Here is a 15,241-nt window from a genome sequence, read left to right as displayed (position 1 = left end):
AAAGAAGTTCATGAATCAACTGTCACTTTCAAGGCCCTCTAGTGTCTAAATGCCTCTTCTGGTTGTCAGGGCAATGTGAGACCCTGTGGTCCCCCAACACGTGGGCTCTGATACTCTACCAGTCTCTGCAAGGCCTGAATCTTTCTGACCAGTAAACACATCACCCTACTGGTCCTTTATTACCCAGACAGTGAGGACTCTAAGCCCAGGATTAGGTTTTGTCAAACTGCACTCTGGAGATTGTAGCAGGTGGCAGTGGGCATAAGCCCACATTCCTTAGCCCTTCTGTGCACTGGGGATTTCCAAATGCCAGCACAGGCCTCTCTTTGTAGAAGGGTTTTTTTCCCAAGAGCCTGTTCTGCACACCTGCCCCTGGACCAAGAGTGCTGTGCCATTTAGGTTGACCATGACTTTAACCCCAGTTCCCTTGCCATTGGCAGGGATGACTCCAGTGCCTGTTCTGCATGGTTTTCCAGTTTCTCAGTAGAATTAAGCTCCAGTTGTTCCCAGTGGTAGCTGGTTCGATGACACACTCTTCATTGGCCCCTTTCTTCCCTGTCATACCTCCCCTTCATTACTGGTCCTCCCTTTAGTTCCCAAAGCAACTACATGAACTCAATTCTTGTCTTGGGGGTCTGCTTTTATGGGATGCCAAACTAAGAAAGAAGTCAGTTATTGGATATCTCATAATTCAGGGGTCTATGACTATCACCTACTTCCCATATAAAATGTGAAAAATGCTTTTATTGTATGGTCATCATGTAGACTATAAAAAGGAAAAAAACAAATCAAGGGAAAAAATTTCCTTTCTTTTTCCCTTCTTTGCTCCTTGCTGCCTCATTTAAGCATTCACTGAAGAAATATAGAAAATGCAAACTCAGATCTGTAAGGAGCCAGGTAGGTGATGTTTATGTGTGAAACAGAGGTCAGATAATTTGGAGTGGTAGGATCTGTGGCAAACAGTGCATCCCCCAAAAGGTCCTTCAACCTCCTTTTCCTCTTCCTCTTCCTTTATCATTGCTATGTCTGTCAAACAAAATGTACCCACAAGACGCTAAAATTCAAAGGCAAGCACAAGACCTACCTTTGTGAGCGAGGTAATTATTTGCCTCCTTTGTTTCGGCGGAGGCTACCTTTCTGAGGCAGACTTCCCTTTAGAGGAGACCAAATAACTGAGAGGAGCTCTTTGCTCATGTATAATACACCAACACGTACAAGATTCTACAATTCTGCCCCCAAAAATGTCACCTTGAAACAAGGAAAGAACCATTCCCACAGCTTGGGGGAAAGTCGAATGAGAAATCATGTATTTTTCATCATACTCACTTCATTTTCTAAAATATTTACACACTGTCATCTGAAGATAAGTCATAACAATTTTTCTCTTTAAGTTTTGGTGCAGTTGGCATGCTTTCCAGAACAATCACACTTGAAAGGGCCTTTCTAGTTGCAGCAGGGGAGGCTACAGATGGAGGAGAGAGACACATCCAGACTTGAGATGTGGGGAGCAGTTCAGAAGTCCATGGGAAATGACAGCAGCCACTCGGGAATTCGCTGCATTGAATGCCATGTGCATCGTAAATTCAGACCGAGGACAGATGTCACTTACATATCTCTCTTTTTGGCCTTGGGTGTCAAAAAATGCTTCTCAGTGGAAATCCCTGTCTGCTGGGGAAGGATGACATCTGCCAAGTGTTCCCCAGGGTAGTCACCTGGTCCTGGGTCCTTGGATATGCAACCTTTTCTCTCCAGCTACACAGTGAACAACACAGTAACCAAACAAGCTGTTTGTGTATCAAAATTTCATCCTAAAACCTCCAATTCATTGAGGCACTGAAATGGGGCGGCACCACCTCTTCCTACCCCTGCCCCCATCCTGTTGGTAAGCCCTCTCTGTAAATGGTACTGTGCCTTTCAAATGTCAGGGGACCTTGTGGCTCTTAGATGGGCTGAATGCTGATGATGGCACACAGGAATTGTTGCAAGCTTCTCCTTTGAGGAATGATGTTAGAAAGCGAAGGAAGACTGCCTCTCAAGGTGTCAGATGTGAATAAGTTGTAAGTGGATCAATGCTCGGCTGTCTTAGCTATCCAAAAGGGAGCCAGGTGACATCAAGGATAACTGAAAAAGTGACCATGCTGTTTCTGCACTGCTGGAGTCTGGCCAAATCTCCATTCTAAGACTGGAAGGTGTATGGTTTTCTAGATGTGCTGTAACAAAGTGTGGGTGGTGTGGACCACAGAAATAGATTGTCTAGCTGTTCTGCAAAGTCAAAGTCAAGGTGTCAGCAGGGAGGGAGAAGGCTGGGAGGGAGAATCTGTTCCAAGACTCTCTCCTAGCTGCTGGGGGCTTCCTTGCCTTGTAGGGGCATCACCCCGATCTCTGCCTTTGTGTTCTCTGGGAGTTCTTCCCGTGTGTCTGTGTCCGAAATTACCTTTTTAATACAGACACTTAGTCATATCAGATTAGGGGACCACCCTGCTCCAGGATGACCTCATCTTAATTAATTACAACTGTAATGGCCCTATTTCCAAATCATGTCACATTCTGAGATGAGGGTTTGGATTTCAACATATAAATTTTGGTGGGGGCGCGGAGAAGAATTTCACCCATAAGACAGGAGAAGCTCATGGTGTTATATTTCTATTGAGACTTCTGAAAGAATTCAACTGTTCAGAGGAAACTTCCCCTCCAGTGCTCGACAAAACCTGTGCAATGGTGACAACTGCTACTTGATATTATCAGAACAGAAAAGAAAGAGGCTCTGTTAGCAACCTTCTGACTGACTTCTGACCCTTCAAGTTCTAAACGTGTCCAAAGGACCTACATTTGTTAGTTTTGGAACCTACCAGAGAGAGAAGTATCTCCCCTAATTTGGGGCCAAGATTCCCCCTCAAGCATAGGAGTGGTGGGGGAGATGGAGGCCCTAGTAGAGCTGACAGGTTATGACAAATGAGGCTGCTGGGGGGTCTTGTCTATGCAGACGTAGCACATGAACATAAGCCCTAAGGAAGAGGAACAGTGGATTCAGAGAGGGACACACAAAGAGAGACAGGCACGAGAGAACAGCCAAGCCCTGTGCCCATGGGAGCTCCCATGGGGATCTCCACATGTGCTGTGGCCAGAATCCTGCAGCCATGTTGGATCCAGAATATATGTCTGGTCCCAGACTGGATGAGATCCTGCTCTAATCCATCCCATCGATCTTGTCCCTCATCGTGTGTCCCTATAAGAAACCCCTTAAGCTGAGCCACCTGAGCCCTTGCTCCTGCAGCTCAGAGAAACACCAGAGCATCCAGCTTGGTCATCAATCCCCTCACCTTACCACCCAGATGAAGATGCACAGTGCCATTACTTCCAGAAAACAAGTCACCTCTACTGTCCTTTCCTAGTCAATGGGGGATTTTCAAAACCACATTATCTTGTGGTCTTAGTATCTTGGGGTTATGAGATACGTATTCTAGAAATCATTTAGAGAAGCACCTCTCAAACGTAAGGGCAACCTTGTTAAAATGCAGACTCTGATACAACAGGTGGGCAGATGGGGCTGAGCTCTGTATCCCTCGCAAACTTGCAGGTGGTCTAGTGGCTGCACAGTGAGGACCACTGATATGGACTATTTTACTGAAGAAGAAAGTGAGGTTTGGAGAACCTAAGTGACTGTGTGAATTCCTATGGCCAACACAGGATGGGATTGAGGTGAGAACTGGGATCTCCCAGCTGTCAAGCTCAGCTCTTTGATTTCATGCCAACTCTTAAAAAAAAAAAAGTCCCTGCAACAGAGGCAGACCTCCTTTCATGCAGTGCTAGCTGTCTAGTGAAGATGGAGATGGAGATGACAGGCCACAAGAGGGGTTGTGGATGATGCCATCATCCCAGCCCCCATGTGCTTTCTTACATGAAGAGACTATGACAGCCCTGATTGGAAGAGAAATTATGTTTGCAAAGACACAAAGGCATGGGTCGGCCTAGAAAACTATTTGCAAAGATAGCTAGTGCGCTGGGTCAGGCCTGTGGGCCAAGGTTGGTGGACCCCTGCTCTAAAGGGTGGCACTTTGTTTGAGTCACTGTTTATTATTGTTTAGGGTGCAGACTCTGTCAAATTTTGTTCAGTGAGATGGTTTAGTCCATTAAAACTAGGAATTGTGGAAGAAAGAAACAATTTGAGGATCCCAAAGTTAGGCTTTTTACAGCTAAATTTAATGGAATCAAATGGAACTCATTTAATCAATTCTTTTACAAATTGTATACTTCCCAGTATACAATTGGGGAGAAAATGGGATAGCAGAAAACTTAGCCTATGAAAACCTACATTGTTAGACACAAATTTGATTCTGAGCTTCCTGTCAGTCAAGGGAAAGAGTGAACCTCAATGAGATAATGTCTCAGAGAGGGTTCACTGGAAGCAGAGTCTGAAGTAGGGACTTGGCCTCACCAGGTGTACTGAGAACAAATACTGAGGGGGAAATCTGCCAAGGAGGGAATGAAACAAGATAGGCAATGAAGGAACCCCAAACAACATGTTCTCAAGTTAAGTTAAGCTTTGGCCTGATTCACTGGAGGTTCTGAGGTAATAAATGACATTTCAGAGTAATCCCTGCTGGGAGCAAGCAGGCTGGTCTCTTCTACCCTGAATTAGTCATTGGTTATGGGCAGCTTCCTGGGTGTGTGTGTGGGCATAACCATCTGGATGAAAGTCTCCCATAGGCCAGGGTAATTCAATTCTCCAGGGAAGGGGAAGTCATGAGTTATCAGCTGGGGGTGCCCCCCAAGGCTGATAAAGGAGATGTAGGTGGGCACCACTGGTGTTCACTATAGTTACAGATTTCTATGTGACTTTTAATCTTTCAACCAACAAATGTCACTCACATATTAACTCCATAACTATTGATTGAACAGCTGATCCATCATGTTTTCAAGTGTGAGGCCAATTTCTGAGGATTTTTTTCCCCTAATTAAGAGCTCTTGGAAATATTTCTTTTTTATTATGTTCTCTGAGGATAGTTGGTGTGGAAAACATATTCTCTGACCTCAGAAAAAGTATTGAAAAAGTTGGCTTCACTATTATCAAAAGATAAGTGTTGGTGAGGACGTGGAGAAAAGTGAACCCCTGTGCATTGTTGGTGGGAATGTCAATTGGTGCAACCACTGAGGAAAAGAGTGTGCAGGTTCCTCAAAAGAGTTAAAAACAGAACTACCATATGACTCAGCAGTCCTACTTCTGGGATAATCTGAAGGGAATGAAATTGCTGTCTTTACGTATCTGCATCCCCAATTTCACTGCAGCATTATTCACACCAGCCAAAACATGGAAACAACCGAATTGTCCATCAATGCATGAATGCATAAAGAAAATACGAGATACACACACACACACACTCAGCCATAAAAAGAAGGAAATCCTACCATTTCTGAGAATGTGGACAGACCTAGAGGGCATTATGCTAAGTGAAATTAACCAGGCAGAGAAAAACAAATAACTCGATGGTATCACTTATCTGTAGACTCTTAAAAAAAGTCAAACTCATAGAAACAGGGAGTTACTAGGGCCTGGGGCGTGAGGGGTGAAGAGGACTGGGGTGACCATACCTAGGTCAAATGGTATAAGTTTCCAGTTATAAGATGAGTAAGTTGTGGGATTGAACAGTGACAATAGTTAAAAATAAAACAAAACACAATGTTGACATTTTCTAACACTTTAAAACAACAACAAAATAGCCTTCAGTTGTCCACTCAAATTTTCTTCAATATTTTTACCTTTCCAAGCTACTGTTGAGTTTGGGGTATTTCGTACACACACCTATCTTAGCGATATAAGTGTACAAGTAATAAGTTCATGTATATTTCACATAGACCTTAAATAACTTAAACAGAACAAATGCATTTTGTAGTTCATTTATAATGGTGCTAATTTATATATCCAAACATGGTTATAACCATTCCATCCATTTGAGATCGGTCAAAATCCAAGAAGAAAACTTTCTAAAAGTTCTTAAAATGCACTTCCAAAGTCCATCCACTAAACGTGACATACTTGTCTTTCTTTCACTTAGGACCTGACAACTCTTACTCCATGTACATGTGGTAATCTTGGAAAATGTGATTCCTATGTCCATGGCTGATTAGACAAGCAAACTCAAAGCATGGAAAGGGCATCACTATTAACTGATGGCAAGTCCAACCTTGAAGACAAGACTAAGACAAAATGACTTAAGTACTCTTGAGTGGCTGGTGTTGTGGCGCCAATGTGAGGAACTCGGCCCATCCTAAGAGCTCTCGAAGACAAAGCGGTGTGGCAATTCAAGTCTGGAGCTTTCTTCTGGCTGCCCAGGACTGTTGGAGCTGAGACCAGCCATCCCCAGTGTGCCCTGTCTGAGTTCTTGACCCACAAGACTAGCAAAACACTGGGCTTTATGTCACAAAGTTTTGGGGAGATTGACAAAACGTTCATAATGACCTGGATAAACATCAACCCTTCCTGGGGAAATTCCCAGTGCCAAACACTGGCGTATTTATCTCATTGACACCTTACAATGATCCCAGGAGAAATGAATGCTTATCACCATTTTACAGGCAAAATGCAGTAGTGCAGGGAGGTCAAGTCATTTGCAGATACACCTAGACACTGAGTGTCCTAAACGGGACCTGAACTCAGAAGACTCTGATCTGGGGGCCTGGCTCATGTCTTGTTGGAGATGACCCTGCCCTGAGATGGTAGGAAGGGAACTTCTTTCCTCTCACATGAGCAGCTGACTGGAGACACTCCCTTTGGAGGCTCTGTCTTGGTTTCTTCTTCCTTGGCTCTCTCTGTTCCTGGGTTAATCTCAGGGAAGGGCAGCTTCAAAAACCGGGGACTCATGGGTGCTAGCGCCGTCCCTTCCACACCCAGATGTTACTGCCTGGGGCCTGCTCCCAGATGACCTGTGGCACAGTGGGGGTGCCAGCATAGACCCCCAGGATGACCCTCCTTCCTCCCCATTCCTTTATGCAAATCGGGCCAGCATCGCTGTCTGAAGGCACCCCCTGCAACCTCTTGCCCCCTCCTCTTTGCCCTTTATAGGAGCCCTCTCCAATAAATTCTCACTGCTAACCCTGTTTGGGGGTCCATTTCTCCAAGTTCCTAGTGACAGCCCCACCTCTGATTCCTTCCCTGACCCTTGCTTCATTCTCTTACCTACTCTGGATGCCTCCCACCCTCAATGTCCCCCACCCTGGGATAGGGGCCAGGGGGCCACAGCAAAGTCCTTACCTTGTTGACACCATCAGCCATGGCCTGAAGTGTGAGCTCACGGGGGCCGTCCACGGTCTTCCCATTGTCAGTCGGGCCCCAGCTGGCACTGTAGATGTCGATCAGCTGAGGCATGTGGCTGATGGAGGAGGCCTCGATGATGTCCGTCATGAACGGCTGGTCCAGCATCCGGATACCTGTGGCCCCATGTGGGCAGGGAAACACCGCGTTTGGTTGCCCAGTGGGGCAGGAGGGTGATGATGAGGGCTCAGGTCCTGGGTATAGTTGGAGGGTCTGCCACCCAGGTGTCCTGTGGGATGCTATGGCATCTTGAGTCCAGCCTCAGGCTGGATGGGCTACACCTCCAGAGGATGAAGAAGGGTGCACAGATCATCTCACTCGATCCTTTTGGGACACCACCCATGCCTTTGGTTATGTAATTATTTGAAGAAATCGTTCCCCACCCCCCAAACTTGACTAGAATTTCTTATGGGGAGAGACCACCTTTATTAAAGAGGTTCCTTGATAAGTGTTTCCCAGTTTTGAAACTGAAAGCTCAGTTTTCAGCAATTGGGTATGGACAGGTGGGTGGGCAGTTTCAGAGGAGAAATACACCCACTGTCTGGACAGTGGGGGGATGCAATTGATATTAAATATTTCAGAGTAATTCCTAGAGATTGGGGGGGTAGAGAGAGGGGCAGGAACAGTGCAGAGATCGGGGGAGTCAGGAAAAAAGAACTCCAAATTGCACAGTAGCTGAGAAGGGGTTTTACAGAGGACAGAAATGTAGAATGGACCATTCTGAAATATATTAGTAATGGGGTGCATGACACAGTCCCTCCTTCTTTTCTTTTTCCCCTATGTCATCTATGTAAAGTTTGTGCTCTTCCAACAAGTAGCTGAGACGTTAAAAAGGAGCGGAGTCCTGTGGTCCACGATTGTGTGTGGGTAAACCTGAGCTGCACACGGGGATGCAGAAGGGGGTGCACTGGTGGGCACCCATAGTTCACATCACCCTCAGACTATCCCTGACAAGCCTCTCCAGGGTTAGCACAGCGGCAGCCAATGGGATGGACACTTAGTCCCTCTATCACTACCCTCCAGATATTGCGGTTGGGGACCGTAGTGTTCTTTGCACCGTACACTAGTTCTCTTTTGTGGTAAGGACCCTAGAATGTTAGAGCAGCTGCCCTAAGTCTTTCTTTTCTGGGAGTTATGAAGTGAAGGGACTGGGCTCTACACAGTCAAAACCTGGATCTTCACCTCTTAAGTATATTTACCATGGCCAAAGGACACTAGAACACAAGCATCACTCTCCAACATGGCATGCAAGCCCATTTAAATAAGGACAAGCCAGGTTCTTGCAGGGCCCGTGAAACTGACGTAAAATTGTCTCCTCTCCAAGGGTCTCTCCTTCCTCCTCAGTGTCCCATAGCAGACTCCATGTGCTTGCATACACTTTCTCACAATGCTCATTCTTCTCTGACTAACCCATGTGCTCAGTAGGCATATCCCCAGCCTGTCATTCTGGATCCAGTCCCCTCCTCCGCTTGCATCGTCCAACCCCAGCCCCTCCAGCACCACACTTTCTACCTTCTAGCATAATTGCTTGCTTGTGAGTTTCATTTGTGGAAGGTGATTACAACTTTAAGGAAGCACTGCTAAGAGAGGCGTCCAAAATCGGATGGGGAGGATGCCAGGAAGCAAAGCCTCTGCCCATCTCCTGTTTCAAGTTTGGGAACTGCATGGACTTTTGACTTATCAATTATAACTTGTTGATTACACCTTAATCACCTCCTGGAAAACATCCTTTTACTCTGGATTGAGATGGAGATAATGTAGTAGATGAAGAGCGAACCTTAGACATTTCCTTTAACTCTGTCAGTACAAATAATTCTTTCATAAAAAGTTACGGGACCTTGTGGGGTTTGCCTGTGTAAGCCCATACTCCCTGCTTGCAGTTTGAAGCACAGTTTGGATGTCATTTTACTCCATGTCTCCATGATTGCAATCTCTAAGACCCAAATAAACACTTTCGGTTGCTTTACAGCTCTTCCTGGTCAACACATTCATCACTAGACAGTGAGATCTCTGAGTACCGAGCATGTGTCTTGTGTCCTAGGTTATCAGCATTATTTTAAGCTTGAGAAATATTTGGTGAGTAGATGTATGTTATCATTACTTTAGCTGATTTTTTTTTCTCTATAACAGAAATGACAAGTCCAGAAGAATAAATAATAACATGCCAAGATTTTCCATTTATGGGTTTTCTCTATCCATAAATCAGGTCACCATTCTTGCCAACACATGTCCAATAATCAGTTTACAGCCTTTCCCATGGGGAGAAGCTCATACAGAAGGAGCATAGTTTTTGGTTTGAACTTTCTGGAAGCTAAGGTTTGTGTTTTTAAAACAGATTTAATTTATTTATTTGGCAAAGTGAGAGAGGAGAGAGAGTGAGAGCATGGAGAGGGTCAAGCAGAGGGAGAGGGAGAAGCAGACTCCCCAAGGAGCAGAGAGTCTGACTTGGGGTTCCATCCCAGGACACCGGGGTCATAACCTGAGCGGAAGGCAGATGCTTGCTTAACAGACTCAGCCACCCAGGCACCCCTCAAGGCTAAGTTTTATGGTTCATTTTATAAGAGATAGCAAGTCTAAAACCTCCCATTTTGATTTTAGCCTCCCTATATTTTATTTATTTTAAAAATGTATTCAGAAATAGTGATCTGCTGATCACAGAGTAAACCAAATAGTGCAGCTTCTTTTGGCCAGAAGTTGTGCCCACTTTCTGGGTACAGAAACATCGCAGAGAGGCTGATTTTCACTTGCCCACTAGAAGAAAACCCAAATGAGTCTTGGACTTGTCTAGATGAGCAGAACCGAACAGCTCGCTTCAACCAGAAGGTGAGAGAAATTCAACCCTGCAGAAGTAGACCTGAGCTGTGCCGTGTGCCAAACAAAGACAACACTGCATTTCATCATCCAGCCAGTACGGTGCATCCAGTCCTGCCCTTTATCCCCTCTCTTTGCAGCTTTTGTTTCCCTGCCTCTTTTCCTCTTCTTGCCCTCCCTGGCTCTCTTTGTGTTGCACAGAACAGCAGAGCTAGTGTGCATTAATCTTCTGACTGTTTCAGCGTCCAGGGACGCAGGGGCAGCCACAGACTGGGAGCGAGGCTCTCATTCATATTCTGGGGCCAGGCGCCCGACATTCCTTTAATCTTGTTAAGCTCGGGAGGAATGAGGCATGCATTAATTGAATGAGGTACAGTATTCATTTTTGCAAGCGACCGCACCATTTGTAGCCAAGACAGAAGCTCAGGGTGACCCAAGGGTTTTCTCTCTCCTTTGCCCCTGGATGCTGTAGGAGCTACAGAGGGGCACAGAGAGAGAGACAAAGACAGAGACAGATAAGAAAGAGAGAACAAGGGAAGACAAGAGTAAAGGTGAGAGGCAAAGGGAGAGAGGGAAGCCCCGGGGGCTAGGACTCAGTGTGTTCACAGTTGGAAAGTGCTCTCCTGGCTGGTGTGATTCAATGGCATCAGGAAACACAGTGCTCACATCAAACATATCTATCCCCCCACCATGCGGGTCTGATCACCGCACTACTGACCAGTGGGGACTCTGAGACTTCCTTCTCTAAGAGCTGCAAGACCCAGGGATTTGAGTTAAATCCTTTCTACCTCTGCCCTTATTATAAAAGGGGAACTTGTACTCCACACCAGCAAATGCTACATCTGCACGAACCTCAGTGTTGCTAATCACCCCCTTTTATGCTCATGAATATAAGTCTGCAGGCTGAGGAGTGAATTCATGCTGACATAAGGATCTGAAAACACGTTCATCATTGTGTTACTATGCGATTTTTATTGGTTTGTTTTAAAACTCAGATAAAATTATGGGAACTCCCAGGAAAGGTTTTGAGTTCTGTTGGCCAAATATGTGTAGGTGATTCATTGGTGGCCGCGAAATTTCAGGGTATTTTGGTAATGGTCAACAGTATGGTTTTCAAACTCTTTTCCAGAATCGTGGAACAAAGGAGATCCCATCACAAAGCTCAAGGCAAAAATCTAGATGCTTTGACTTAACAAGGCTGGCAGGTAAGGCCAATGCCACCTGGCCTGGCCTCAGCCTGGGGCTGCTCTGCAGAACTCTGCAGAAGCCCACTGTGGTGCTCCCACCCTCAAATTTCTACCCGTCCCCTCAGTCTGATTATTCTCATCCACCGTGCTTTGGTTTGGTCTAAGCAGTGATCAGTATCTGATATTACTGTGCTGATTTCACTGATTGTCTGTGTCTTCTCTTAGACTCTAAGCTGTGTGAGGACAGGGGTCCCGTAGGTGGCCTCACAGCTGTATCCCATCACCCATAGCAGAACCAAGTACGTGGTAGGCACCCAGCAGTAACTGTTGAGTGCTGGAAGGGATTGGCAGCAAGAGACAGCATCTCCCAAGCCTTTGTGCCGTTTTGAGCTTTAATAATCTCAGAAGTACAAACCTGACAAATTTCAAGAAACATCTTTTGAAGGCAGGCCTTGATCCCAGGACCCTGAGATCATGACCTGAGCCGAAGGTAGTGGCTTAACCCACTGAGCCACCCAGGGGCCCTGGACAGTAAATTTTTAATTTTAATTTTTTATCTTATTCCCTTTGATTGACGATGTCAAACACTGATTTAAAAATCAAAAGGAAGAGAGGCGCCTTGGTGGCTCAGTCAGTTAAGCATCTGCCTTCAGCTCAGTTCATGATCCCAGGGTCCTGGGATTGAGCCCCTCCTTCATTGGGCTTCCTGCTCAGTGAAGAGTCTGCTTCTCCCTCTCCCTCTGACCCTCCCCCTTATGTGCTCTCTCTCTCAAAAATAAGTAATCTTTAAAAATCAAAAGGAAGAAAAGAATTAAAATATTTTCCTAAAGCATTACTGAATAAAGGCATTTTCAAAGTCAAAAACTTAAAATTAATCTTTTTCTTCAAAATTCATGAAAGTAAGTAAGTGGATAAGGGAATGTAAATAATTAAACCTCAAATATACATATTTTTGAGGTTATTAAAGCTTCATGATGGCACTAAGATTTTTGGACATGCCAAATGGATGTGTTCACATGCTTTTAGAACATTTACTTTTTAGGAGCCAGACTAATGGGAGCTTTCCTCCATCCCTGCCCTGTGTCATCTAAAAGAGGTGGTAATAGTTGTGTCCATGACAACAGACAACAGAAATCAAAGAGAGAGCTCATGTTAGAGGAAATTTCTCAAAGTCACTCATATCCAAAGGCAGATCAGACGATGTTGGAAGGGAATGAGTTTCTTGTCACTGTAGGTATGTGGCTCCAGGCTGGATCCAAGCTATCCCAGAATGGCAGGAAAAGGGAAGTTATTCAAGCATTTTAGTGTAGGGACCAAGGTCAGAACTTCTGGAGCAGGCTGTGTGGGCTGCACAATTATTCTACAGCTTACAAGCTGTGGGGCCCCAATTTTGTTCTCTGTAAAAAAGGGATGTTAATGTATAATATATTAATATATAACATGTTAATATTAATGTATAACTATAATGTATAATGTTAATATAGAATATATTAATATGGCAGTATATAATATAGATGTATAATATGTAATATTATATGTATTATATATAATAATATATGATAAAATTGTATAAAGGGTTAGGTAAGGAGTTTTGCATTGTGTTTGACACAGTGGAAAGAATAACTGTGTTATTATTATTATTAGTAGTAGTACTATTTTGTTGCTATTTTTATGCGAGTATCAGTGGGTGTTTGGACTAAAGGATCTTTGGGGCACAAGATTTTGAGGTTCTGATGAATAAGCAGAAAAGATGAGCTCCTGGAAATTTACACACTCCATTTGCAACTCCTGAATGATAGGTTGATGGAGGGGCCTGCTGCTTGATAGCCTGGAACTAGGGCGTGGGTGCGGAGGAGTCCTTTGTCTCTTTTCAGTAATTTTGGTGGTGCCCTTGGAAGGGAGGAAGTGGGGAGAGGGTGTTAAGAAGGCCCAGGTCTCCTTGGAACTAATTTGATTGGGATGAAGCAGCAAAGGTAAGTTGGTTCTGGTAGAAGAGGAGATAATGATTGCTTCCTGGTAGAAATTCTGGCAGCTTTGGGTCCTTCCATCCGTAAGCCCTTCATCCCACGACTCCATTCACCCATCCATTCTCTCGTCTGATGATGAATCTCTACTGCTTATCACTGACCCTTCCTTGTCTTTACTCCTTTCTTGCTTTCTGGTGCTCAGCAGATAGGCTTTGAGCATCCGCTGAGCCCCAGATCTTGTTCTAGGGGCAGAGGTGAGAGAAAACAGACACGGCCCCTGTCCTCATGGGGAGAAGATACTGATCAAATCACCACGCACATTAATATGTCCAATAGCTGACAGTGGTTAGGGCTGGGATGAAAATAAAACTCCTCATGCCTTATCACGTGCAGATGAGGAGGCGGGTGGGAGGCCATGCTGGAGGAAGCCATGAGAAACCGGAGAAGAGGATGACGACGTGTGACCAGCCAAAGCTATGGGGGAGGTGTTCTGGACAGAGCGAAGAGCAGATACAAAGGCTCATCAGTAGGAGGGTGGCTATGCTTCCTAATTCATACCTGCTAGGCGGTTTTATCTAAATTATATTTACCCAGGGACTAAGCATGTGTGCATAGCAACTTAATATATGATGAAGGTGGCACCACAAATCAGAGGGACAGGAAGGATTATAGAATGGTTGGTATTGGGACACTGGAGAAAAATAAAACTGGGTCCCTGGCCACCATGACATACCAAGGTGAAATCCAGGTGGACTAATGACCTCCTGTAAAGATTGGGGGGAGGTATTTGCACTGCCTATAACTGAGTAGGAGCTAAGATCGAGGACATACCAAGAAGACATGCAAATCAGCAAGAAAAAGACAGGAACCCTAGTGGAAAAGTGAGCAAAGTTTGTGAATAAGAGAGAAACCCAACAAGCTAGCAGGCAGACGAAAAGATGCTGTGTGATTTTCTTCCTTCTTTCCTTCAGGGGACTCTTTTACCATCTTATCTCCCCTTTTCTCTTCCTGGGCTAAGATTCTTCAGCACCTTAACTTAAGCCTCTTTTTGTTTGAGGACAGGTTGAAGAGAGAGCCAAGAGGCAGGAAAGGCTTGGACCACCCCACCTCTGGCATCTCCTTATTTGTACCGAACACCTCGAAACCGCCAGGGACTAGCAATGATCTTGTCTGGCCACTAGGTGGAGCTCTAGACACCCCTAGCTCAGAAACCTGCAAGGAGAGTCTCTGGAAAGGCATGGTTCCTTTAGAGTAATAAAAACCAGACAACTTTTGGGATTGCCATCCAGAAGGAGCAAAACGTTTCCCCTAAACGTGTAAGGTCTAGGAGGCTGAAATTCCACATTTTTTGTAGTTCCTGAGTAACAGTCTAGGGCTTCCTGATGAAGAATTTCTTGTGCTGTTACGGAGAAGCCCAGAGGACACTGGATGTCGTTAACAGGCATAGGACGATGGGGACTAGACTTCTGGGCCCCTCGAACAGTTAGCATCAGCATGAGTAGTTCCAGAGGAGCAAAACTGCAGTGGAAGGGACGCCTGGGTGGCTCAGTTGGTTGGACGACTGCCTTTGGCTCAGGTCATGATCCTGGAGTCCCGGGATCGAGTCCCGCATCGGGCTCCCAGCTCCACAGGGAGTCTGCTTCTCTCTCTGACCTTCTCCTCGTTCATGCTCTCTCTCACTGTCTCTCTCTCAAGTAAATAAATAAAATCTTTAAAAAAAAAAAAAAAAACTGCAGTGGAAGAGGAGGCTCCTGTGCTTAAACCCTTTGTGTGGCTGGGCACGCCTCCTAGCAGCTCTGGCCTATTTTCTGGAACCTCAGCATTGCCATGAGACCTGAGCAGGCTGGGGTTCCACAAAGCACAGGTCAGGTCATGTCTTTAAGGTAGGAGACTGCATTCACTCACCTTTGGGGTTGGGAGTCAGTCAGCAGATGAGGCAGAGTTCAGGGGTTGCACCTGCCTGCATC

The 15,241-nt window shown here is 45.3% G+C and overlaps 1 protein-coding gene across 1 annotated transcript in view; it reads right to left on the bottom strand.

Annotated features, from left to right (window-relative positions):
- PCSK2 (proprotein convertase subtilisin/kexin type 2) overlaps nucleotides 1-15,241 on the bottom strand; it is a 272,552-nt gene that overhangs the window by 40,411 nt on the left and 216,900 nt on the right. The window contains 1 exon segment of the mRNA NM_001386192.1: nucleotides 7,250-7,425. Within this exon segment, the coding sequence (NP_001373121.1) occupies nucleotides 7,250-7,425 (176 nt within the window).

The sequence above is a fragment of the Mustela putorius genome, unplaced genomic scaffold (assembly GCF_011764305.1).
Source record: "Mustela putorius furo isolate JIRA1106 unplaced genomic scaffold, ASM1176430v1.1 tig00000253_pilon_pilon_pilon, whole genome shotgun sequence".
NCBI lineage: Eukaryota > Metazoa > Chordata > Mammalia > Carnivora > Mustelidae > Mustela > Mustela putorius.
The sequence above is the reverse complement of the archived record's forward strand: the minus strand, read 5'-3'. Positions and strand labels throughout refer to the sequence as shown.